At 51.3% G+C, this 25,773-nt stretch overlaps 1 protein-coding gene and 1 long non-coding RNA gene across 6 annotated transcripts in view; one reads left to right on the forward strand and one right to left on the reverse strand.

Moving 5' to 3' along the window:
• RCSD1 (RCSD domain containing 1) overlaps window positions 1-17,409 on the reverse strand; it is a 75,666-nt gene extending 58,257 nt beyond the window's left edge. For 2 of the 5 annotated variants that reach the window (XR_015245985.1, XM_086693708.1), the window contains exon 1: window positions 17,246-17,404. Coding sequence is in view for 4 of the 5 variants with exons in the window: in XM_086693708.1 (XP_086549834.1) it covers window positions 17,246-17,374 (129 nt within the window). In the remaining variant the exon portion in view is untranslated. Of the gene's footprint in view, window positions 1-16,669; window positions 16,829-17,245 lie in introns of those variants that run through there. The other 3 variants (XM_086693709.1, XM_086693711.1, XM_086693710.1) reach the window with 3 other exon arrangements.
• Window positions 17,410-17,418: 9 nt separating this feature from the next.
• Window positions 17,419-20,161, forward strand: LOC147572722 (uncharacterized). Its single transcript, XR_015245986.1, has 2 exons — window positions 17,419-17,800; window positions 18,685-20,161. It is a non-coding gene; the product is annotated as an uncharacterized LOC147572722 (long non-coding RNA).
• The last annotated feature ends 5,612 nt before the right edge of the window (window positions 20,162-25,773 follow it).

Genomic DNA, 25,773 nt, shown 5'->3' on the forward strand with positions numbered 1-25,773 from the left:
AAATAACAGTTTACAGCTAAAGTGAAAACTCCTGAACACAACGTCCTAGGGTTTTCTGGGAGGATTTTTTGGTGGTTGTGGTTTTAGCATTGTTTTACAAATAATACCAAGAACATCCTAATTCAGACCTTCTCAACATGTGGGGCTGTAGGTCTATGGATTCTCTGATGTGGGATCTGTAGCCTGATCACCACAAACAGCACTTAAAAGCCCTCTGCCCACTGAATAAATAATTCTGTCCCCCTCTCCCTCCATTCTCTTCCTCTTGGCTACCACAATCCCAGCCCCCGGGTCACAGCTGAGAGGTGAGGAGGCCCCCATTCCTTGAGCTTGAGAGACAGTTAAGGGAAGGAAAACAGAACCCCACAAAGGAGAGACCTAGGGAGGCCTCCTGTGCAGATAAAAACTCCAGGTCCTACATTGGTGGGGTACAGAGAGAAAGCCTGAGATGGAGTATTTTTTTTTTCTGTGTTAGTTTACATGAAGTTGACGGTCAGTTAACGGGGGGGCCCCGGGGGGCTCAGTAGGTGAAGCATCCGACCCTTGGTTTCAGCTCAGGTCATGATCTCACAGTTTGTGAGTCTGAGCCGCACGTGGGGCTCTGTGCTGGCAGCTGTGGAGCCTGCTTGGGATTCTCTGTCCCTCTTTCTGTCCCTCCTCCGCTGCTTGCCCTCTCTCTCTCTCTTAAATAAACATTAACAAACAAAACTCCCAACCCTCTGCATGTGAATTAAAGCGCTCCTTCATTGTCTTTATTCGTCTCCTGGTGTTCCTCAAACGTGAGAGTTGCCCATCGCCTTGGCCTTGGCCTTGGCCACTGTCTCCTTGCAGTGGCTTTTCCCTCCCCTGCTTCAGAGACTATTTCTGTGCAGGGGACCACTGAACCTTCTGAATGTCCGGTTCCCAGTGTCCTGCCGATGCCTCAACCAAAACTCAGCCTCTCCCCTGCCAAACTGGCAACATTCTTCTCGCTGCTCTGGATGGAAGGTGCAGTCGCTCTGATCGCTCTCTCTCTCTCTCACCGCTGCCCCCGAGGCTGCTCCCAACGAAATACCAAATACTGGGGATCCCCCCTTCCATCTGTTCTGCAGCTCCTTTGCTTTTCCAATCTCAAGGCCACCTCTCCTTGTGCTTTAGCCCCTCAGCTGGTACATCACCCTCCAGAGTCTCCCCCCCCCCCCCCCCACCCCGCCCATGCGCTGGGACCAGATGAATAAGCCCTCGGGCGCCCCTTTGACCCTGGGAGCCCCCCTCCCCCCCCCACCGAGGACCTTCACTTCCCACTGAAGAAAGCCCACATTACCAGTGTTGTCTTTCCTGCCGGTGCACAGTCTAGTTTCATCCTAGCTTTCCGCCAGCCCCACCTCTGCCCATCCTCGCGTGCACGCACACTTGTGCACGTGTGTGCACACACGCGCACTCCCTTAAGAGACCCTCCACTTCGGTCACTTGAGGTACGACTCATGGCTGCCCACGCACGTCTCTCGTTCCTCCTCGTCACATTAGCTCCGCACCACCGTTTCTTCCTCGTCCCTGCACCACAGCCACCTGCTTAAAAAAAAACCTTCCTCGTGTTCAGTGCCGGCTCTGAAGTCACCCCTCCCCTGAAGCCTCGTGCACAGCACCAGTCTCTGAGAAAGTCCCCCGGTCCCGTGGTCTTGTCACTTACATAACACCCTGTGCCCTGCACTTATGTGCCGATGCATCCTGTCACCTCCCGCCCCCGGTAGGAAGGTGATTGAGATCCTGCCTTTATGTGTGACTCCCTCCGAGGAGGGACCGAGGCAGCACCTACTTAGTAGGCCCACTAAACACACGTGGGATGACGGACCAAGCGGCCTCTCCTGGCCGGGCGCACGCTTTCCCAACGCCAAGCACAGGACTTTACATTCACCCCTGTTTAATTTCGTTAGGTCGGTTTGGGCCCAGCACCCCATCCTATATAAATCGTTTTGAACTCGAATACCTCACGTAGCGTGTATTAACTATCCTGGCTGGGGGTCATCTGGATTCTCCCCAGTGTTTCATCAAAGGCATTAATAAACATGTTTCGCGAAGCCAGGGCTCAGGACAGAGCCCTGTGGCCCAGCCCTGGGGACATCCAGCCGGAAAACCCTGAGGGGTGAAGTGCGGCCCCCTACACCCTGGGCAAGGTAGTCCGTCCCGCTCCGAATTCATCTTGCCGAAAAATCCTTCCTACCACAAGTAACGCAACTCTTTGAGATTTCAAAATTTCCTGGCTGGCACATGGAAGCTCTCAATTCCTTCAACCCAGCCAGAAGCTCAGGACTGACGTCCGCTGAGAAGGGTTCTGGCTTGAGTGAAATACGTCCCAGCAGTCTCTGCTCCCCAGCAGGGGCCTCCCGAGCAGGTGTGGAAGGCGAGGACAGGTCAGGGGAGACGTAACCCAGGTAAGTGAGAGGGAGGGAGGGGCAGAAAAGCAGTAGGATGGTCAGCCTCTCTCCTTCCGAGGTCCTGCCTCATTTCTCTGTCCTACCAGGCGAACCTACCAAACACACGTGCCGTCTCCTGTCCCCGCACCCCTTTCTTTGAAATATAATTACTGAGCCAATGATACTCCCTTCTTCTTCCAGGCCTTGGCTGCCCTGCGAGCCTGCGGCCTGGATTTGCTGTTCCAGCACCGCCCCAAGCACCAGCCTCTTACAGAGGCCCAGGGAGATTCACCAGCGGAGGTCTGCACGCCGTGTGCGCTAACAGCCCCTCTACACACACGCTATCAGGGAGTCACGCACTCTCGGGCCGGAGGAGAACTTCAGATGTCCTCTTGTCTATCCTGGGTCCCAGCCAAAGCTGCACCAAAGGCGAGGGAGGCCGTTCTCTTAAAAATCTACTCATTTATTCAGCAATCACGTCCAACCTACTATGAGACAGGCACTGTTCTAAGCACTTGACGCAAATATGAACTCATTGAATCCTCTAACAACCCAATCGTGTAGGTACTCTTAACTGTTTCTATTTTACAGATGGGAAAACCAAGGCACAGAGAGGTCACAAGCTAGTAACTGGTAAAGTCAGGACTCGAACCCAGCTGTGTGTCTCCTGCGTGGGTATTCTTAACCCTTATGCCACGTCGTTGCCTCTCCGGGAGGTGATGTGAAGCCTGCAATCCGATCTTCATTCAAAAGGGTGCGTTGAATACATACTGTGCTGATTGTAGGCTACTAGGGCCAATGATGAGGATTCTTAGAGCTTACCGCTTAGTTGAAGAGATAAGAGAGCGTGCTTTAAAAACAAAGCATGTTATGGGGCGCCTGGGTGGCGCAGTCGGTTAAGCGTCCGACTTCAACCAGGTCACGATCTCACGGTCCGTGAGTTCGAGCCCCGCGTCAGGCTCTGGGCTGATGGCTCGGAGCCTGGAGCCTGTTTCCGATTCTGTGTCTCCCTCTCTCTCTGCCCCTCCCCCGTTCATGCTCTGTCTCTCTCTGTCCCAAAAAATAAATAAAAAACGTTGAAAAAAAAAAAAATTAAAAACAAAGCATGTTAGGGGCGCCTGGGTGGCTCAGTCAGGTTGAGGGTCCGACTTCAGCTCAGGTCACGATCTCTCAGTCCGTGAGTTCGAGCCCCGCATCGGGCTCTGTGCTAACAAACAGCCCAGAGTCTGGAGCCTGCTTCAGATTCTTTATCTCTCTCTCTCTCTCTCTCTCTCTCCCCGTCCCCTGCTCATGCTCTGCCTCTCTCTGTTTCTCAAAAATAAGTAAATGTTAAAAAAAAGAAGAAAGAAAGCATGGTAGAATTGGAAAACATTTTCCTTATGACCATTACACAGACCAGGATCTTCTTTATGCATCTTCCGGCCTTCAGGGGAAGTCTTAGCTCTGTTCACAGACGCCAATATGCCCTTCTTTGCACTCCCTCTGCTGCCTCCCATTAGGCAAAGAGAACACCAGAACTTTCTTACAGAAGACACGCTCAGGGATGTTACAATTTTTCACAATATCCACGTAACAAATATTAATAACCATGCCACCATGACTTTATATCCATGGGATGTTTTAATGTTCCAAGGCAGCTTCATAATTTTTTTTTTTTTCCATCACACATGATCTTACTGCCTTCTCAAATGAACCCTCGAAGGTAGGTAAAGCGGGCACAAGCTTTCCAGACGGAGGTACCAACCAGGACCTTAAAGCTGCTTACTGACTGTGGACCCGGAACTCAGGTTTCGTGGTTTATCCGTCCACACAGCATCCCTGTTGGCCTGAAGGAAACCCAAGGGGGAACCGAGGGCAGAGGGCGGCCTGTTGCTACCATTGCCTTCAAATTCCACCTCCTGATTCCAGTGATATTTGCAGGCTTTCGCTCACCCCTTCCTTAGACACAGAAGGAAGGGCTTATGGGAAAAATTGTAATTCTGCGTGTCTTGTAACTACATGCGGGGAAAAAAAAGCACAGCTTCCCTATTCCCTATGGGGGAGCGTTTCCGAGCCAGCAAGGGTGGCTGCAAGCAGTGACTCTTGGTGGCACAGTCTGTGGAATTGGCTGCTCCGGGGCTAAGATGTTTGAGAAACTTTTTGATTCTATCATTTTTTTTTCCCTTGTAACCTCTTTATTCTTTTTTTTTTTTTTAATTTTTTTTTTTTAACGTTTATTTATTTTTGAGACAGAGAGAGACAGAGCATGAATGGGGGAGGGTCAGAGAGAGAGAGGGAGACACAGAATCTGAAACAGGCTCCAGGCTCCGAGCCGTCAGCACAGAGCCCGACGCGGGGCTCGAACTCACGGACCGCGAGATCATGACCTGAGCCGAAGTCGGCCACATAACCGACTGGGCCACCCAGGCGCCCCTCTTTATTCTTTTTTTAATGTTTATTTTATTTTTGAGAGAAAGACAGAGTGCAAGAGGGGGAGGGGAATAGAGAAAGGGAGGCAGAATCCGAAGCAGGCTGATAGCACAGAGCCTGATGGGGGGCTCGAACTCACGAACCGTGAGAACGCCACCTAAGCCAGAGTCTGACGCTTAACTGACTGAGCCACGCGGGTGCCCCTAACTCATTTATTCTTCGAGAAACACTACAAACAGTCGCACCTAATGGCTCATGTTTTATTTCACTGATACCGTGTTCCTACAGAAACGGGGTATGTGTGTTGGCCCCATGACTTTCCCTCCAAACCCACCTGCCGCTCCGAATCACGCTCCAAAGCGTGAACGGGAATTAAACGCACTGAAAACATTCTTTGTGTTGGCGAAGCAGGTTTCGTTTTCGTCGGGAAGAACATCTCCAGCCACGAGGTGTGTAAGTCCCCGGGGAATGAGCGTGAGCGGCACAGGTAAGTGTTCTTCCCCAGGCTTCACACCTTTGCCAGCGTGAAAGACTCGGTCTTGCTTCCAGACCCAGTTCACGGATCATCTCGTCTCCTCTGGAAGTCCTGTAAGACCCCAAGGCACACGGACGGTGTTCACGACACATTCCTAACTCTTCTCATTCCCGGCACATGGGGGCACGTGGGAGGATCGCTCTTCCCCACTCCTGGGGTTGAGTGTGGCTGTACGGCCAGAGCCAGGGCCGGTGCCAGTCCTCCAGAACTTTCCTTCCCTCTGCCAGGACAACTGACAATGTTCCATATGGAAGTTGCTCCGTCAGCCTGGGTCGCAGAGGGAGGACACGGACACGGACACGGAGCAGAACCCCCAGCCCAACTCTTTTTTTTTTTTTTTTTTTTTTAATGTTTATTCATTTTCGAAAGACAGAGAGAGACAGAGCACAAGCAGGGGTGGGCGGACAGAGAGGGGGACACAGAATCGGAAGCAGGATCCAGGCTCTGAGCTGTCAGCACAGAGCCCGACGCGGGGCTCGAACTCACGGACCGCGAGATCACGACCTGAGCTGAAGTCGGAAGCTCAACCGACTGAGCCACCCAGGCGCCCCTACCCCCAGCCCAACGCCTAACCGACACGTAGCGTGAGAGAAAGAAACCTTTGCTGTCTTCAGCCGCTAAGACTGTGGAATTGCACTTTACACACACTAGCCTGTCCTGACCATTACCTGTCATCACGTGTGACACCAAACTGCTTACTCACTGCCTTTACAGAGCCAATCAAATTGTTTTGTATCATTTCTTCCATCTCTGCGCCCTCTCCACTTCCAAACTCTACGGATCTTGAGAGCAGGTATTGCGTCTTGTTAATTTCCATTTGGTAGCCACTCAAAACATGTCCCCAACTCAGTGAATAAAGGGATGAATAATGAACAGGTAGTTGATAACAGAATATCAAATGACATCACATAAAATGCAATTTTATCATCTTGTTGGCACGATCCTTTCTGAATGTGGAGTTGATCCTGGATAATCTTAAGTGGCTCCTCCCAGCCAGCTAATACCACACTTATCTCATTGGAAAGAGACCAGACCAGGGGGAGATAATCTTTATAGCTCCATGGCAATGTCCCATGGCACCCTGTGGACCTCGTCTCCCAACTGTGGCTCTGACCAGAAAGAAATGTGGCTGCGATCCACCCCGATGTGGGTCTTGCTGCCCGAGAGGCAGGAAATTGGTCACACAACAGATGTCAACAAATATTCACTGGTAATTCACTCAAGGGCAGTGACAGAGGCGGTATTGTCCCAATGTGGCTTGCAATAACCAAGGATTCACCCTGCCAATCCCCAAGTCCCCTGCCCCTAGAACGGACAGCAAGTTGCCCGCTGTAGTGAGCTACACGGCACCCTCCAAGAAGATATGATCACTCCACGGTCTCTGGAACCTGGGAATGTTACCTCGTTTAGTAAAAGGGTATTGATTCTGAGATGGGGAAATTCCCCTGGATTATCAGTGTGGGTCCTAAATCTAATGACACATGTCCTTACGAGAGACACACAGAGGAGAAGGTAACGTGAACGTGAGGCAAAGATTGCAGTGGCCACAAGCCAAGGAAGCCGGCGCCTGCCAGGAGCTGGAAGAGGCGGGGAACAGACTCCCCTGAGCCTCCTTAGGGAATGTGGCCCTGGGACACCAATTGCAGTCATCCGGCCTCCAGAACCCAGAGGATACATCCCTGTTGTTTTAAGCCACCTCGTTTACAGCCACGTTGTGGCAGTCCCAGCAAACTCTTCTATCTGCCATCTCCACGGGCTCTAGACCCCCACGTGGGCAGCACTCGGGCGCTTTGCTGTCGCCTGGGCGTCGGCAGCTCTCGGGGCCTCCCATTCGTCGCCCCTGAAAACACAGGGGCTTGGAACCTGGTTCTTCTCCCGCATACTTCACTTCAGGGGAGGGGAGGGGATTTGGGCACGACTGGGAAACAGGGGCCAGGGGCTCTCCCAGGAAGACCCCTTGAGGGAGACTAGAAGAACAACAAATAGCACTGCACCTGGGGGGGTTGGGCCTCCAAGCACCCCCCCCCCCCAATCTCTGCGCTCCTGGATTAGAACAATGACAATAAAAGCTGTTCCTGTCCCTGTCCCTCCCAGAGTTAATGGTGCTTGCTGGGTATGACCTAGGAAACTGAGCACCACTGCCTGCACGTAGACCATACACAGAACTGGGGAGGCAAGAAAGGAATTACGAGCTGACTTCTTTTTTTTTTTTTAATTTTTTTTTCAACGTTTTTTATTTTTATTTTTGGGACAGAGAGAGACAGAGCATGAACGGGGGAGGGGCAGAGAGAGAGGGAGACCCAGAATCGGAAACAGGCTCCAGGCTCAGAGCCATCAGCCCAGAGCCCGACGCGGGGCTCGAACTCACGGACCGCGAGATCGTGACCTGGCTGAAGTCGGACGCTTAAACGACTGCGCCACCCAGGCGCCCCACGAGCTGATTTCAACACACGGATGTGCAGTGCCCCGTACAAGGGAAGTTCCTGCGCCGAGCTCCCAGAGTCCTTCGGCGGAGGTCTGACTTTGCCACTAACTGATTTTTTTTTTTTTTAGTGTTTATTTTATTTTTGAGAGACAGAGAGAGACAGCATGAGCGGGAGAGGGCAGAGAGAGAGAGAGAGGGAGAGCCAGAATATGAGGCAGGCTCCAGGCTCTGAGCTGTCAGCCCAGAGCCCCACGCGGGGCTTGAACTCACAGACTGCGAGATCATGGCCTGAGCCGAAGTCGGTTGATTAACCGACTGAGCCACCCAGGTGCCCCGCCACTAACTGATTTTAAGCATGACCATCGGTCAAGCATTTCTGTTTAGTTTCCTCATGTTTAAAATGGACGGAATAGGGACACCTGGGTGGCTCAGTCGGTTAAGCATCTGACAAGATCAAGTCACGATCTTGTGGTTTTGTGGGTTCAAGCCCCACGCTGGGTTCTGCACTGGCAGCGTGAAGTCTGCTTGGGATTCTCTTTCTCTCCCCCTGTATCTGCCCCTCCCCCCCCCCTCTGAAAATAAATAAAGGTTAAAAAATTAAAAAAAAATAAATAAAATGAACGGAACGGGAGAGATTGCTAACAGTCCTTCTTGCTCTCAAAACCCTAAGCCCTAAAATTGAATTTTTATTTAAACTTCCTTTTTTTTTTTTTTTTTTTTTTTTTTTTTTTTTTTTTTGGCCATAGACGCTTAGGCTAGTTTCACCCAGAGATACAGCTGGAACCTTTCGCAAATCTTTCCGTTATGTAGCAAGGTCTCAGAGTAAATCTCTGCCGGACCTTTAAGGCCCCAGGCCTAGCCACCTGGCCTCCACTGTATGCTGGCCCTGAGCTGAAGGAGTGGCCAGGTCGAGGGGCCTGTGGTCTCCCCGTGAGCACACAGGCACTGTGGGGGCGGTCAGAGCCTCTCCAGTGCAGGACAAAGAACAGGGGCCAATGGGGGGGCTGGCTCTTCCAGACTACCGTCACCTTCTAGACATAACTGGATCACACTGACGAAAACAGATGTGATGGGTCTTTATGAGGACTAAAAAAAGATAAACTTAGGCAAAACCTCTATTTTAGTAGGCACTCCCACACTGACATCGATGTGGTTGCTCAGAACTTCTCCCTGATCCATCAAAACATACCTCAAAAGCAAGACGAGCCAGAGACCCAAAGCCTGGGAATGTATTTTGCGGGGGGAGGGTGGGTGTGCGATGTGGGGCCACCCCCTCATGCTGGCAGGGCTGTCCCTTTAGCTCATGTGCTGGGCGAGGGTCTGCAGGGGAGGCCCCGAGGGCGCCTGAAGCCCTGGGTGGCATATTGTGACACGTAAATTCTTAGTGACCTCTGCTGTGGGTGCTGGGCTTTCGTAATAGCAGCCACAAGCTCAGCTTCCTGTTTCTGTTGTGCTGTGTGGCTGGGTCCGGCCGGGGCGATGCACATGCTCAGCTGCTGCTGGGCCCACCTCGCCTGTCCCAGTGCTGACCTGGGCCAAAGGTAAATGCTGGTTTTCTAGAACATGCACACGCTGTGCGGCCACAACAGCCACAGTGGGAAGAATGAGAGGGGTTGCAGGTAGAGGTGTGAATGGACAAGGAGGTTTTTTGTGAGCCTGGTTATTCCCAGAAGCCTTTTCTTTTCTTTTCTTTTCTTTTCTTTTCTTTTCTTTTCTTTTCTTTTCTTTTCTTTTCTTTTCTTTTCTTTTCTTTTCTTTTCTTTTCTTCTCCTTTTCTTTTCTCTTTTCTTTTCCTTTCTTTCTTTCTTTCTTTCTTTCTTTCTTTCTTTCTTTCTTTCTCTTTCTCTTTTTTTTCTTTAAAGTTTATTCATTTTTGAGAGAGACAGAGCGTGAGCAGGGGAGGGGCAGAGAGAGAGAGGGAGACACAGCATCTGAAGCAGGCTCTGGGCACAGAGCCCGACGCGGGGCTCAAACTCACAAACCGTGAGATCATGACCTGAGCCAAAGTCAGACGCTTCACGGAGTGAGCCACCCAGGTGCCCCGTCCCAGAGGCCTCTTTCTGTCGGGGAAGGAAAGAGGGCCGTGAGGGTGACTTCTGGTGAGCCTGACCAAAGGCATTCCCCTGGGGCCCGCAGCCCGTTTCATATGGATTTCCTCAGCAAGAGTGTGTAGGTGCAGGCCTGGGGCACAGCACGCTCGTCACTGGGTTGAAAGCCCCATGGCTGAGCACCCCCAGGGCCGCCAGGAGGCTGCACCTTTGTGGGGGGATCCCCGGCAGAGGAAGCAAGTTTTCTCTGGCTCCCATTAGAGAGGCTGCCTTTGAACTCCTACACACCTGAGACCTTACCAAGACACTATCTTGAATTTTTTTTTTATGTTATGTCATGTGTGTACATCTTGTTTCCCCAAATAGAAGAGAGCTCCTTTAAGGCGGGAACTGTAACTTACATTTCTCTGTAACCCCATCCTGTCCCCCAACTGCAAATACCTTTATCTCGCTTTATCCTCCAGGAACGAACGGCAGGTGGTTCCCCAGGCACACCATGCTGTTTCGAGCACCAAACACTTTGCTCTTGTCACTTCCTCTCACTGGAACACTTGTCCCAATTTTGTGCACCAAGACTCCTACTCATGTCTCAAGACTCAACTTAGAAACGGTCTGTCACAGGAAGTCCCCCTGAATTCAGGCCAGGTGCGTTGCCTCTCCTGGGTGCTCGGGAGCTCAAACCTCAGTTCTGCACTGTTGGGTGCTCGCCCTGCCCCCAGACCTGAGTTCTGCAAGGCTGGGCGGGGTGAGGCGTTTATCTTTGTGCCCCCAGTGCCTGGCCTAATTAAAGAGCGAGGGTGTGGTGTCCTGTGAATTGGTAGGGATCGATTACAGAACATCCAGTCTGGGAAAGAGCTGTGATTGCTACCCCGAGGCCAGGAGGGTGGTCCTGATATGGCACAAGCAGGTTCCAAACAAAAGGCTGGGGACATCTGGCGATGCAGACACTTAGTTTCTTGGCTGGAGAGAATGTCGGACTCCGGTGTTTGGAATTCCTCAGTGCTTCCAGCCTGGGGGCCCCAACACTATCCATTAAGGATGGGCTCTGATGGCATCTCAGAAAGGTCTCCTACACGTCCTACACATCCACGTCACCTTCCCAGGGAGCCACTGGAGCTGTGATTGGAGTGGCTGGAGCCCCTTCTCCCAGAAAAGGATGTGACCCATCCAAATGAGCCTTTACAGGGGAGCCTCACAGGCTCAGCCGTCATTGTCCACAATCCCCCGGAAGACAGGTATCCAGGAGGCCCCCAAAGGAAGAAGATGGGGCGTTCACTGCCCAAACGACCAGGGTACAAGGGCAGTGTCCTCACCGGTCTGACTCAGGTAGATCCATTCAGGAGGTGAGCTCCTGGAGAGCCTCAGGGCAGTAAGGCTGATGGCGGCCACCAAGCCCTAGCACTGTGTCCGCAGTATCGTTTGTCCCCTTTTGCACACAGAGATAAAAATGTCCGTATGACACCCCGAAGGCCGAACATGAAGTGGTATCGCTTTTGTGCTGAAACTGACGATCGTACTTCTCAAGGCTTAGGCTGCACTCCTCCCCAGATGAGAGAAGCACTGCTGTTGGCTTTCCAAAGGTCCAACAGCGACCTCAGTGTCTCGGCTTCCTCCCTTACGATGGGGGGGCGCGGGGAGAGGGGTGAAGGGGCGCGGAGGGGGGACAGCGAGAGATGGTTTCATTCCACCCACAGCCTTGAGATGTTTCAATTGTAGTGAGTGGAGTAGGGCTGGTCAAGCTGGCTGCAAACCTAAAACTAATACTAGAGGAAGGCAGGGCTGCCTTCAGACTTCTCTGGAACCAAAATGCTTTCCCCTGTGGCCCTGATAAGATTACCGGGCTGCTGAGCCGCCAGCGTTCAGATTTCCCACGGAACCGCTCGCCTTGCCCAGAGGAGGCTCCCTGCGGATCAGGCTCTGAAACCTGACTCCCTCCCAGGAATGCACACTCACCCCTCCTGTGATCGGGCCTGGGCCCTTCCAGTTCGACTGCCCCAAGTTCCCGATGTTACTGCAGCTCCTTGAATGAAAAGGTGTCAGCTAAGTGGAAGCCAGTGTAACTTTGTGGGTCCCACAGAGCACCTGGGAGCCAGAGAGGAATGTGGGGCTATGGGGGCATGCCCACAAGTCCTCCGAGCTAAACCCCAGCTTCCAGAGGCCATGCGGTCCCTGATTATGACCCATAAACTCCAGCCAGCAGCCAACATACGGCTCAGTGAGAGGGGGAGTCCAAAACCAGCAAAGGCTGTCGGTGAAATTGTGGTTAAAAAAAAAAATTGAATGAAATAAAAAAAAAATCAGTGAAAAAGCAGGTTACAAACGGAATACGTTAAATATACAGGCACACACACACGTACACACACACACCCTGTGTACCTCCCTCTTTCTCTCGTCATCGTGCTACTGATAGTCTGCAAGGATAAAAGATATGACAGCCCCACAGGTAACATTTCAAACACAAGCTCCAGTATGCAATAAATGCTCAGTAAATATGGAATAAATGGACGAATAACCAAGAATATCTGGGAAGGACGTGGAGTTGCCTCAGAGAAAAGGGCTCATTAACTGTCTCCATCTAAATTAGAAAACCATTGTTTGTTCAGTGGCAATAAAGTTTAATGGTCCCAGACTAAATCTTTCATTTGTTCAACGAAATAGACATATGGCCGTGGGAGATAAGTTTAATTTTCCCGTGTCTACTATTAGTTGAACACGTGAAGCATTTAGTCTGTAAAAATTAAACTTTTTGCAAGCACTCTCAGGCTATTTGATAGGGCCTGCAACTTATATTTAAACAACTAAGGATATCAATTTAACGTAGATGTCCTAAGTCTCCAGCTCTTTCTTTACTATATAATTCTCTCTTCTGGGCTCCTATCCACAGTGATGTCACCTATGATCTCTTCTAAAAAATGAATTGCATTTGCATCTTGGGAGGCCTGTATTTCTCATGGAGTGCTGGGCATCTCAAAACCAATATACCTGAACCTTGCTTTAAAAAAAAAAAAAATCCCATTGGGGCGCCTGGGTGGCTCAGGCAGTTAGGCGTCCGACTTCGGTTCAGGTCATGATCTCGCGGTTTGTGAGTTTGAGCCCGGCACCAGGCTCCGCGCTGACAGCTCAGAGCCTGGAGCCTGCTTCGGATTCTGTGTCTCCCTCTCTCTCTCTCTCTCTCTCTCTGCCTCTCCCCTGCTCATAGTCTGTTTCTGTCTCTCAAAAATAAATAAATGTAAAAAAAAAAAATTAAAACAAATAAGATTAAATTACATAATCCGATCTCTCTCCCATCATCAATCATTTATTTATTTCCTCGTTCAAAAACCATTTATGGTCTGTTGGGCCTTCCAGGGAGAGGGCCAGGTGGGCAGGCAGTTCCAAGTCGGCCTAGGACTCTAATGCAGCTTGAACAAAGTGCTCTGAGAGCTCAGTCGACGACCCTGGGGGCACCTGGGAAGGCTTCCCAAGGCGGAGACACTGGAGCCGTGGACAGAGAGGTCAAGGAGTTCCCTGTTGCTGTTAATTCATTTCCCAAGCAAACCTCTCTTGAGAAATGAGATGATTATACTTCTAGGCACTGTGCTAACTGAGCTCACACACAGACGTCAATTCTCATTTCTCCTTCAACACGGGGTCTTCACTCCTGCATCGTTTCCATCCTTTTTGTCTCTCGAAGTCAGACTCTGGGCGTGGACCCTCAGAGAAGCTTCTCAGCCTACTTCCCCTGCTCACTCAATGAACTGGCATTTCTGCCAACTCATCCCTGCGACCTCCGGGCCGCCATCTTGCTAAACGCCCGGCAGTTTCCTACTGTCCATGGAGCAGAACCCGGGGCCATCCACTACCTGGCCTTTGAGGCCTGCAGCTGGCCTCTGTCTGAATTAGAAAAAGGCACCCCTTTGGGGCACAGCGAGACAAGGAGACTTTGTGTGAAGAAAAAGTAACCCCTTCCTCCAGATGGCTTGGATTCCAGCTCCCACTCACCCACTTGGCCAGCATCCACTATACTTGGAGGCCCTGTGGTTTTTATCTTATTACTTTCATTTTTTTTTTCCTCTCACTGCTTCCCTACCTTCCTCTCCAGCCAACTGGCCTACTTTCCTGAACAAAGCTGGCATGTTCTCCCTGTACCCATTCCTTATGCCTTCTCCTCCTCACCACCCACCCTGCTTTCAAGGCTTCTGTCAAGTCTCACCTCGAAATATCGGAATACTGTAGCACTTATGATCTGCAGTAGTCATTCATTTGGCATTCACCCATCTGAAAATTGCGTCCACGACGGGGTCTAGTAAGTCCCATCTCCCCTACCGGACTGTGTGTGAGCTTTTAAAACCCATCTTACCCTTGTTTATTCCAGAGGGCTTAACGAGGGCTGAAGTAATGACTGAGACTGTCGATAATGGGAACAGTGACTTAAAAAAAGGGAAGGTTCGCCAAAGACTTCGAATAGGCAAGTGGGTTCTAGAGAATGAATGTTGAGTCAGCCCTGTCGGTCTGACTTGAATTCCTAATGCAGCTAATATAACTCAGTTTCTCCCCAAGTATAGTGGTGCCTTCAAGCTCAAAAGGGACTCTCATGTCTCAAAAGAGGGTTTTACTCTGCGAGTTGGCAGGAGTTCCCAAACCCCACTCCTGCATACCATGACCCCCCCATAAAAAGTTTACTTCCTGGTTCAGAACTGTCACTTCCCCAGCCTCTCGGTTTCCTCTTTACTTCCTTTTCCAGGGCCCGCAGTCCAAGTTCTTTTTTCAGTCGTTTCGACAAAGAAACTTCAAAAGCAGGGCACATTGACAGACTTCCTGGCTAGCTGAGCAATTCCTCTCATCCCCCCTCACCCCCCCACACCCCCCCATCTTGGTGAGATTCCCCCATCAGTAACTACACTACGCATCTCTGGAGCCGGGAGGGGGGGCACAGAGAGGGGGGCTCCCCCCCAAACACCGGCCCCAAGCCACACAGGAAGTTGCTCAGGTGAGAATTTCAGGGCCTCCCCCCACCCCGCCCCTCCCCACACACCATTCCTTCCTCAGCTGAGGGAGAAGAGAGTGCCTCTGTGGAAGGAGTCCCTCTATCTCTTCCCAGAACAAAGTTCACACACGCATTTGGCCCTCAAGCGGCAACATGCTTTTAAGCGTAAGCGTTCTTTGCTCTTATCCCCAATCCATTTCTGCGAGAAATGAGCCAGGTCCTACGTCATACTGAACCTCTAGCCTAGCGCCTGAGGCCCCCTGTACTCTCCCAGAGGAGGGAACCCACTTTTTAACATTTTTAATGTCTATTTATTTTTGAGAGAGACAGAGAGAGCACGAGTGGGTGAGGGGCAGAGAGAGGGAGACACGGAATTACAGTCACAGCGGGCTCCAGGCTCTGAGCTGTCTGCACAGAGCTTGACACCGGGCTCGAACTCACGAACCGTGAAATCGCGACCTGAGTGGAAGTTGACTGAGCCACCCAGGTGCCCCTGAGGGAATCCACTTCTCAAGCAACTTCTCTAGGAGCCTTCATCCACCCAGGCGCCCCGGGGGGGGGGGGGGGGGGGGGCGTCTCCCTCCTCTGCCCTGATCTGCCCTGATCTGCCCTGAGGCCATATCGCCTCCCGAGGCGGCCGACTGTGACCACCACCTGCTGAGCTTTGCCGAGAGTTCCCTGCCACCCTTCCGCAGCCCAGATCTGCCTGAGTTTCCCTGACTTGCAAATGTTTCTACGGAGGGTCCATCCCACACTCTGCAGGCTCCCTGAAGATGATCCCTGTTCCTTGAAGACAACCGGTCGAGCTGCATGCCTGAACGCGGGATGCCTGCTCCATACAGACCCACAGCCCTGCAGAGAAGTCACAGAGGCAGGCCCAGCAGAGAGTCTAGCTTAGGACAGCCACCCAGGGCTCCTGCACAGAGCCTGGAGCTGGGAAGAGAGAAAACTGTCTGTGAGTTGATTGTCGCTGCCAGCCTCAGGAGGAACAGTTTTCGTTTTGAACATGGGTAGGAGTGGCACCCCTGGCAGGCGCACTTCCAGCGGTGAATGTGGGTGGGAATCACCTTAGAAGCCACATAACATTTGCACCTTCTCCTTTCATCGTTTTCGAAAGCCCTGTCCTGCTAAGATTGGCTGAGGGCTGAAGGTCAGGTCTCCATTTCAAGGGGGAAATCTACGGACGCCTCCAAATGTGGCCAAGGGAGGGACCGGGGAATCCAGCGGGCATTCCTGCACAGGACAGCGGCGCCTGGACCCCACTGAGGCCGGAACAGCGCCAGGAAAGACCCACGCACAGGAGGGAGCCGCGGAGAGCCTCCCCCGGGGTGCGCCCCCCACACGCGGCCGGCACACCTCAGACGGCGGGGACATGCAGGGGACTCGCGCGTGTATCAGAAACGGTGCCATTTCACTGCCCACGACGGGAGCTTCCCGGAAAGTTCTGAAAGGACATGCGACAGACTGGGGCTTGACAAGCAAGAGGACTCTCTGTAAGAGGCCAGTCTGCGGTGGACAAGGGAAGCCCACTGGCGGGCACAGAAGTGCCTCGCGTCGCCTGTTCTGTTTCCCTTTTCAGTGCCCGTCCCCTCTTGCAGATTCGGGGGCTTCGGCTTCCGTGCGAGTGTCCGCCCACGCGTTCGCCCGTTTACGCAGTCGGCTGCACCGCACTCTTGGATTCTGAAGCCGGGAGGTCCACACCCCACACCTGGAGCCCCCGGACGGGACCTTCGACCTCCCCCCCCCCCCACTCCGCGCGCTCCCTCTCGGGTCCCCCCGCCGCCCCGGGGGGGGGGTGTCTCCCGGGGAGCACGGGGCGCTCCGGGGCGCGTCCACCCTCCCCTGGGGGGCGGCCGCAGCCCCGCGCCCCCAGCCCTGCGCCCGGGGCTTTACCTCCATGGCCTCCAGGTGCCGGGTCCGCGGCGGCCGCGCTCGCTGTCCGCTCGGCTCCCCGCGCCCGCCGGGCCGGGGCTGCGGCGCGCAGGGCAAGGGGGCGGCGGCGCGCCGGCTGCCTCGCTCGGGACTGCGGGCGGCCCGGCCCTGCGCGAGAGCACGAGGGAGGGGGGAGGCCGGGGGTGGGGGGTGGGGGGAGGGGGGAAGGGGTGGGGAGCGGGGGAGGGAGGCCGGCGATCAGGGTTTAAATTTAGACGCAAATCTAAACAGATACTGTCCCCTCCCAGGGCAGGACTCGGGCGAGGGAGCCGCGACTCTATTAATCTGCCCAAACATGGGGATGGGACAACCGCCTGGCCCCTCTTCCTCGCGAAGTTTCCGCCGGACCCCGGTCTCTGCCCGGGTCCCAGCCCCTTTCAGCCTCGCCCTCCTTTCACATGCCTTTTTCTGGCTCTAAAAGTTAAAGTTGTTCTTCTATTCCTTTCCTCTCCCCTCTTTTCTGTTTCTTTTACGTGCATCCTTGTTGCTTTCGTCCTTTTTTTTTTTTTTTTTTAAATTATTGCATTCATGTCATACCTGGGTTTCCTGGCGTTCTGGCGTGGGAGCGAGAGGGCTGTGGAGGCGTCTGTGCTCTCTCATGGCCCCAGACGGGAGCTGTGGCAACGCGCAGTGTGGCACCGACAGGACCACCTTTCCTATTTTCATCGCCTTTCTTTTCCACGTGCACGGTCACATTTTCAGGAAACCGCTATCAATCTATCCGTCTCTCATCTGTGTATGGGGGGGGGGGGGAGGGTTGGGGAGGAAGGACAAGAAATCCAAGCAAAGATTTTCAGGTTCCCTGTGGCGTGAAATCTTTTTCTTTTCCCCTGATTAGACTGATGCATTGGATTCTGTGGGAATTTCAGCTCCCACAAGCTGCTTGCTAAAGGGCCTTTTCCCGTTCCTGTTAAATAGAGTAAAGGCCAAGATCCTGAACATCCGATTCCCAGAAGACCCAGCATAGCGGCCCTCCCCCAGCGCTGTCCCAGCCCTCTGGGCAGCCAAGAGGCTGGAAGATGAGGAGGCCACACCGGAGGGATGTGGGACCTGGAATCTGCTACTAGCTTGTATACTGGCCACCAGCCCCAGGTGCCCCTTCTGGATCCCTCCTCCCAGCACAGAGAGAAGAGGGGACATGGGTGCAGGGATTATGAGGGGGGGGGGATTGGCTGGCAGGGAGGGAGGCCTGCCCCCATGCCCAAGGCCTCACCCAGGGCACCCGGGACAGGGAGGGCCCTCTTCAGAGGCAGCGGGCCCTGTGAAGAGAAATATACGGAGAATCCCATAAAGGAAACAAGTTGAGAGTTTGCTCACACTAGGGAGAGCTGCCCTGACTCTGCTGTTCATCCCAACACCACCCCGGGGGCTTTCAGGCCCTTGGATTGCTGCTTTGGGTACCAGTCTTAGAAACATGACCTTCTTCCTATCATAGAACCTTCTAAAGCCTGACTTTCTAAAACACTAACAGCCCGAATGCCAAAGTATTTTCTAGTTCATCAAACTGAATGGGACAACGGGGGCAAAGACCTTGATTTCAGAAACAGATTGAGGGTTGTATTCTAGCTCTGCTACTTTCTTGCTGAGTTTCCTTGCACAGGTCACTTGACCTCTCTGATCCCCGGTTTCCTCAATCTGTACAGTTTAGCAGTCACTCTGAGAAGAGTAGCTATTTTTACAATGTTTCACTTTGTGTACAAGCTCCAATCGGTAGGGACCAGATCTTTCTTTTATTTAGAGCAGGGCATTCTGGGGCCCAAGGAAAGGGTCCCCTCCCCATTTCAGCCACACAGCTACAGATGTGAGGACTCTAGGGCAGGACTGGCAGCAGGAAAGGAAATTTCCTGGTACCTTCCAATGCATACTTGTGGCTGTGATTGTTTTCCTTTCTTCCTTTAAAAAAAAAATTTTTTTTTAATGTTTATTTATTTTTTTCAGACGATGTGAGAGACAGAATACAAGCAGCAGAGGGGCAGACAGAGGGAGACACAGAATCTGAAGCAGGCTCCAGGCCCTAGAGCGGTCAGCCCAGAGCCTGATGCGGGGCTCGAACTCATCAACCATGAGATCATGACCTGATCTGAAATCGGACGCTTAACGACTGAGCCGCTCTCAGCGCCCCTTCCTTTCTTCCTTTTAAAGAAGCATGGCTGAGCTGGTGATAGGAACATAGTTTCTTACCATGTCTTCTAACCCTGATTCATGGCGCCTCTTTCTGCCACCATCTTGTCACCCTTCCTTTCGGCTCAGAAAGGGAGCCGAGGGGACTGCCCCAGCACAGGTTTCTGGCTTCAAAACAGAAGGACGGAAGTGCCTACCCAAAGGAAACCGTTAGGCCCAGATAGCATCTCAGTCAGCCAAGGTAACTTGCAGCTGCACCCCACGCCCTGCCCCAGGCCTTCCCTTGCCCAGTGAGAACCCATAGCCCACAGTGCGAACAAACTCGGCCTCTGCCATGCTCCGGGGTCTCAAGATCTGCAGAGTAGAAAGCTGCTGCAGTTTTGGGTCCTAGGCAGAGACCTTCACTGCAGGCAGGAATGGAAAATGGGGAGAGAGGGGTCGGGGTGGGGGGAGCGACAGCTCTGAGCTCAGTTTCAGCAGCCATGAGTAGGGGTGGGGGGTGTGCCCCCCTTCTGCCCCTCCTGTCCCTCCAGAAGATCCCCAGAAGCCAGAGTCGCAATAGCCCGCTGGTAAACCCTCTGTTTTTGCTGGGTCACCTGGGATTGTGACTTGCTGCCCTATGGGCTGGGAGAAGCTGACAGCCTAAGGGGAAGGGAAAGTGGCTCGGAGGGGGTGGTTCCCCTCCCTCTCTGGGGGGCTGGCTGTCTCATCAGGACCCACTTCCTTTACTTTCTCCCACGCCCCCTTCACACAGCCTTGCAGTCTGAACCAGCCAAGCAGTAAATAAAGGCCAGGGCAGGATGAAGAACAGGGAGCAATAGAGACACAGCCAGGGCAGGGAGCCCGTAGTGGAGCCCGTATCACCACGGGCAGCCGGACGCACATGGCAGGCCCTCAACAGATACTTGGTGAGTGAGTGGACAAACGAATAAGTGAAGCAAATTAGTAGAATCTTTGTCTTTAAATCAAAGACAAAGCCTTTTCCATAGATAGGTCTCCAAGGGGAGAAAAGACCCACTGGGAGAAAAGATCATTGAAGGCCATGAGAAGTTAGGCAGTAACTTAATTTTTGAACGGAATTGTCAAGAGCTCATTCAGTCAGCTCTTAGTAAGCGGCCACAGCGTGCTGCTGATGGTCTATTTTTAAAATGAAGAGCAGGAAGGGGCACCTGGCTGGCTGGGTTGGAAGAGCATACGACTCTTGACCTCAGGGTCATGAGTTCGAGCCCCACATGGGGTGTAGAGATTGCTTAAGTAACTAAAACTTTAAAAAAAAATTAAGAGCAAGGAAGCCAACAAATATTCTTGCATGACTGCAAATAATTAACTTTATTATTTTTTTTTAACATTTATTTATTTTTGAGACAGAGAGAGACAGAGCATGAACGGGGGGAGGGCCAGAGAGAGAGGGAGACACAGAATCTGAAGCAGGCTCCAGGCTCTGAGCTGTCAGCACAGAGCCTGATGCGGGGCTCGAACTCACGGACCGTGAGATCGCGACCTGAGCGAAGTCGGACGCTCAACCGACTGAGCCACCCAGGCGCCCCGGGTTAACTTTAAAAAAATAGATCTTTCAGCCCTCAGTTCAGGGAATGTGGCAAAAACAAAACAACTCACTCTGCCGCAGGTGACTATCCTTGAGGAACGGAGTTGAAAACGTTGAAAGGAAAGCATAAAGACTTAGGGTTTTTATGTGTTTACGGCGTGGCCATGGAGGGTTTCCCAGAGGAAGACGGTAGCCGTATTTCATGTGTGGAAGGTCAATTGAGGAGGAAGGCAGCAGGGTAGCAATGGAGCCATAGGGAAGACGTTGAAGTGTGTGGAGAACCGTTAGCAGGGATCGGAGACCTCATGAGGAAGGCTTTTGATTGGCCCTTTGGGGGTCAGGAGATTGGCTACACAGGGAAATCGAGCAAATAAGTTGATATATCGAAGCCAGTGGGAGAGAAGTTTCTCACTGATGGTGAAGGGAGGTACGAATATGCAAGGGGTGGCGTGGGGGGACTAGAATGAGCTAGACTGGACTAGAATGAACTCTGGTGCTGGATTGGAATGGGAGGTAATGGTGTGAAGTCATTGCTTTCAGCCTGTAGATAGCTGTAAATAGCAATGCATATACACACATGCATCTATTTCTTAGTTTGAGCCACTGAGAGAGCGTAGGAGCAGTGACACCCCAGTAGCAATCAGTGCACCCAGAGCCCAGGTCTTGGTTTCTAAATACCATTCTCCACTAAAGGAACACAGGCTCCTTGGAGAAAATGGGTGATGACACGGCTGGGGCAGATAAAGAACAAGATGAGCCTGGAACTTGTTGTTTTGTCAGAAAATATGGAAGTTCTCAATGAATGACAGAGAGACACTAAAAGGACACCGAAGCCCGCTTACAGGAGTATCGGCTTAGGTCACGATCTCATGGTCGTGAGTTCGAGCCCCACGCCGGGTTCTGTGCTGAGCCTACAGCCTGCTTGGGATTCTCTCTCTCCCCGTCCCCCCGCTCTTTCTCTTTCTCCAAATAAACTTAAAAAACATAAATAAATAAAAGAAGTTCATAGGTCTAAACTGATATGAACAAACAAGTGGGAGAAGAGAAGGTTCTTACCGCACAATACCAATGAAGAAATGTAAAACAAAGTTTACAAGAAAACTGCCGTGTGACAATCATCGTAGCTATAATTTCAGGTGAGAAACATTATGGGGTGTTAAATCCGGTGGGGAAAAATGAGATGAGGAATGGGATTTTACATGATTTAAAAAGATCGCCCCTACAAGTTACTCATTAATTACAAAGGGGGAGAGGGGCACCTGGGTGGCTCAGTCGGTTAAGCGTCCGACTTCCGCTGAGGTCAGGATCTCACGGTCCGTGAGTTCGAGCCCTGCGTCGGGCTCTGGGCTGATGGCTCAGAGCCTGGAGCCTGCTTCCGATTCTGTGTCTCCCTCTCTCTCTCTGCCCCTCCCCCGTTCATGCGCTGTCTCTCTCTGTCTCAAAAATAAATTAAAAAAAAACGTTAAAAAAAAATAAAAAATAAATTACAAAGGGGAGAAAGCACCTTTACAGCGAACAACCATAACAGACACCGTATTAATCAAGTGATCAAAGTAAACATGACCAACAGTGGGGCAAACTGATATCACATGCTACCTGATGGGATACAATAGGAACATACCATCACTTCTGTGATATTCTTGCCCAAAGTGCATAACCCGAATCTAATCATGAGGAAACGTTGCAGAAGCTACATAGGAAGACATTCCTCAAAGTGACGGGTCCAGAGTCTCCAAGTGCAGTCAGAGGAAGTGCGGGGAAGGGGCCTAGGCTGAAGGAGATGGAGGTCACGTGACCACTGGTTCCCCGTGTGGTTCTGGGTTGGCTGCTTTGACTAGAAAGTCTATTTTTTTTTTCTTTTTACTATAAAGTCTATCAAAGGGTTATCGTATGCACCTGTATTAAATCATGGCCACATACACTTTAAGTATCTTACAGTGTTACTGGTCCATATAATGATACCTCAGTAAAGCTGAAAAAAAGAGAAATTATTAGGATGATTGGCAACACCGTAAGGACTCCTGGGTGAAGGCGTTGTGGGGGGTCTTTGTATTAATCCTACAGCTTTTCTCGATGTTTAAAATCATTTCAAACTAAAGAAATGAAGAAAAAAGGTGGTGGGGGAGGAATGGAGCTGTCCCATTTCTTTGATTTCAGCTGACTCCCTATCCAGTCCCTCCGTCGTCTGTTCCTCCCCGCTCCACCCCCACCCAGACATCCACAAGGTGGCCGGGGGTCTACTGTCCCCTGCTTTGGAGAGAGACGATAGGCAGAGAATACCCGGTCCTCTGGCATGACAGAGGATGGAGACAGGAAGGGGGAGATTATTCAAGTCTTTGTACAAATATCTTTCTGTGGTTGCGATAACTACATGCATCTTTGTGATTTGGAGGATTTAAAAAAAGAAGAAATCAAAGAACCAAACTGGACTGAGGGAGGGCTGCACTTGGCTCAGGTGCACCTAGGAAGGGGCTGGGGGGTCCCAAGCTGAGAGAAGGCCAATTAGGGATTTCCTAGGGTGGGGCAGGGGCAGCTCAACTAGGAACGTGGTCCCATCACCAAGGCCAAGGAACAGTGTTGACAAAAACCCAACGTGGGTGGTCTGGAGGCCCCAAAAGATTGCGACCTTCTCCTTCTGAGGCAGACCCCATGTTCTGGAATGATATTACACAGCCCTACAAGGAATCTCAAACCTTCTCAGCCTTGAAGCATCTCAAGCAGAGCACCTGAGAACCAGCCTCACCTCCAGCCGTAAACTAGAATGCCTCAAGGAGCTTTGAAAAAAAATATCTAGGGGCGTCTGGGTGGCTCAGTCGGTTGAGCGTCTGACTTCGGCTCAGGTCATGATCTCACGGTTCCTGAGTTTGAGCCGCGCATCGGGCTCTATGCTGACAGCTCAGAGCCTGGAGCCTGCTCCAGATTCTGTGTCTGCCGCCCTGTCTCTGACCCATCCCCACTCATGCCCTGTCTCTCTCTGTCCTAAAAATAAATAAAACATTAAAAAAAAAAAAAAAAAAAGCTATTCCTGGGCCCTACCCCAGTGGACAGGGAGTGGTGCCAGGTATCAGTGTGTTTTGTAATCTTCAGCCAAGAGGTAAATCCTGAATAGTCTAAGCCAATTATGGAAATAACATTCCTCTTGCCAGAAATTGGATTGGAGAGAAATCTGTGAGGACATGTTGGCCAATGAGATAAAAGGGGGAAATCTTTATGCTTTCTGATAAAGAAACACATAGGAAGAGAAGCTCTATAAATATTGGGTGTTTTCCTATCTAATGTTATGCCTGGGAGTGCATGGACCATTTTGCTACTATGAGGCAAAGCTGGGAGGAGCCAGAATAGAAGCTCCAGGAAGACGGAGTCTTTTGTTTCTTTTTTGGTCCGTGTATATTCCATGTACCCAAATCAAGGCCAGGCACAAATAGGCACTCAGTGAATGTTCATCAAATAAGGAACCCCAATGACTGTCAAGGCACTGAACTGACCAGTTCTAGAGGGACTATCCCCTGGATTTCTTGTTATGTGAAGCAATATATTTGTTTGTGGCTCAAGCCATTGGAGCACAATATTTTGTTATAGCTGAAAGCGAGTCAGAGAGACACAAACTTAGCGTCCACGTGATTCAGATAAACGCAAACTTAGAAGACAAAATCAGACATATATACCAGCGCAGGGAAAGGAGTTCCTCAAAAAATGTTCAGCAGAGATGTGGAGAAAGAGATGGGACAGAAGGGCAGAGAGAGAAACACACACATACAGAGATAAACAGAGATGGGAGAATACGATGCCACCCCTCCCCCCAAAAAAAGTAGGAAACCTGGCTAATACCTATTGGAAACGAAAAGAATTTAGATTGAATAAATGAGATTAATCACTGTCAGAATTTGAAGTGTCTTAATTCCCATCTGAGTTTGGGGGAGCAGGTATAGATAATCATCTATTTTTCCTTATTCTTTTTTTTTTTTTACATTTATTCATTTTTGAGAGTCAGAGAGAGAGACAGAGCATGAGTGGCACGGGGGGAGGCAGAGAGAGAGGGAGACACAGAATCAGAAGCAGGCTCCAGGCTCTGGGCGGTCAGCAAAGAATCCCGGCGTGGGGCTCGAACTCATGGACCTCAAGATCATGCCCTGAGCTGAAGTCGGATGCGTAAGCAACTGAGCCACCCAGGAGCCCCTTTCCTTGTCCTTAAAAAGAAAAAGGACTGATTTCTTCTAGAAAGAAAAGTGGGTGGTAGGTACAGAATTAAAAGTACGTTTTCCTAGAATAACTGCGTATCGCAATTTCTTGTAGGATATTGTTAGTATCGGTAAGTGCTGAGGCAGGATTGCTTGTAGAGGCGTTTACTAATGTGAATCAGTATCTGGGATTGGGCAGAGCTTGTCCAAAGCTGGAGGCTTTGGCCTTAAAATAAAGATCCACATGGCCTTAAAATAAATATCTGCGATGATTCTACACGAATGAAGTAGAACAGCTTATGAGAAACATGAGTACCCAAGTCCCGCCTACCACTCATCCCCCTTTGCTTTTTTCCACGGACAACGGGCAAAGAATGAAGTGGAAAGTTGTCTGCACGCATGTGCTCATTTGCAACCCCAGCACAGCGCATGTCTGCAAAACTCTGCTAAAATCCCATGGCCCCTCCTGTTAGTTTCTCTTTTCCTCTTGTGGTGGTCTCACTATTCATCCATTTGCTCGGGACAGAAACCTGGGAGTCGTTCTTGATTGTTCCTTCACGTCCACCACGAGGTGCTACGAGTCAGGCCCTGAAACATCCTGCCCCACCCCCACCAGTCACCATCACCGCCGTGGTTCATCCGGATGAGATGTCCCCGTTGGTCTCCGTGCGTCTCCCGTGCTGTCCCGACTCACCATCTCCCCCCACACAGCTTCCACTCTACGGACAGCAGTCTTGCCAAAATGTGTCACTCACACCCCTTCCTGACAAGGCCACACCTGCCTCTCCAGCCTCTTCTCCCCAAAGAACACCCCGGGCTCTGTGCTGACGGCTCGGAGCCTGGAGTCTGCTTGGGATTCTGTGTCTCCCTCTCTCTATCCCCCTCCCCCACTCACACTCTGTCTCTGTCTCCTTCAAAAATGAACATTAAAAAAAAAATAAAAAAAAAAAAACCATAAAGCATAGTAACAGAGAGGGTAGCACAGAGATTTATAAAGATCCACATTGAAACCAGACTTCCTGGGTCCTCCTGTGACCTTGATCATGTCACCTAACCATTTTGCCCCTCTTTTTCTCCATCTGTAAAATGGGGGTAATAGAATTTACCACATAGAGCTGTCAGGAGTCAATGAGGTAATACACGGGAAATGCTTAATATAGTTGCCAGTGAATATTGAATGTGATAAACGTGGGATCATCTTTGTCATATTTCTTCTGATT

The sequence above is a fragment of the Puma concolor genome, chromosome E4 (assembly GCF_028749965.1).
Source record: "Puma concolor isolate L17-30 chromosome E4, mPumCon1.1.hap2, whole genome shotgun sequence".
NCBI lineage: Eukaryota > Metazoa > Chordata > Mammalia > Carnivora > Felidae > Puma > Puma concolor.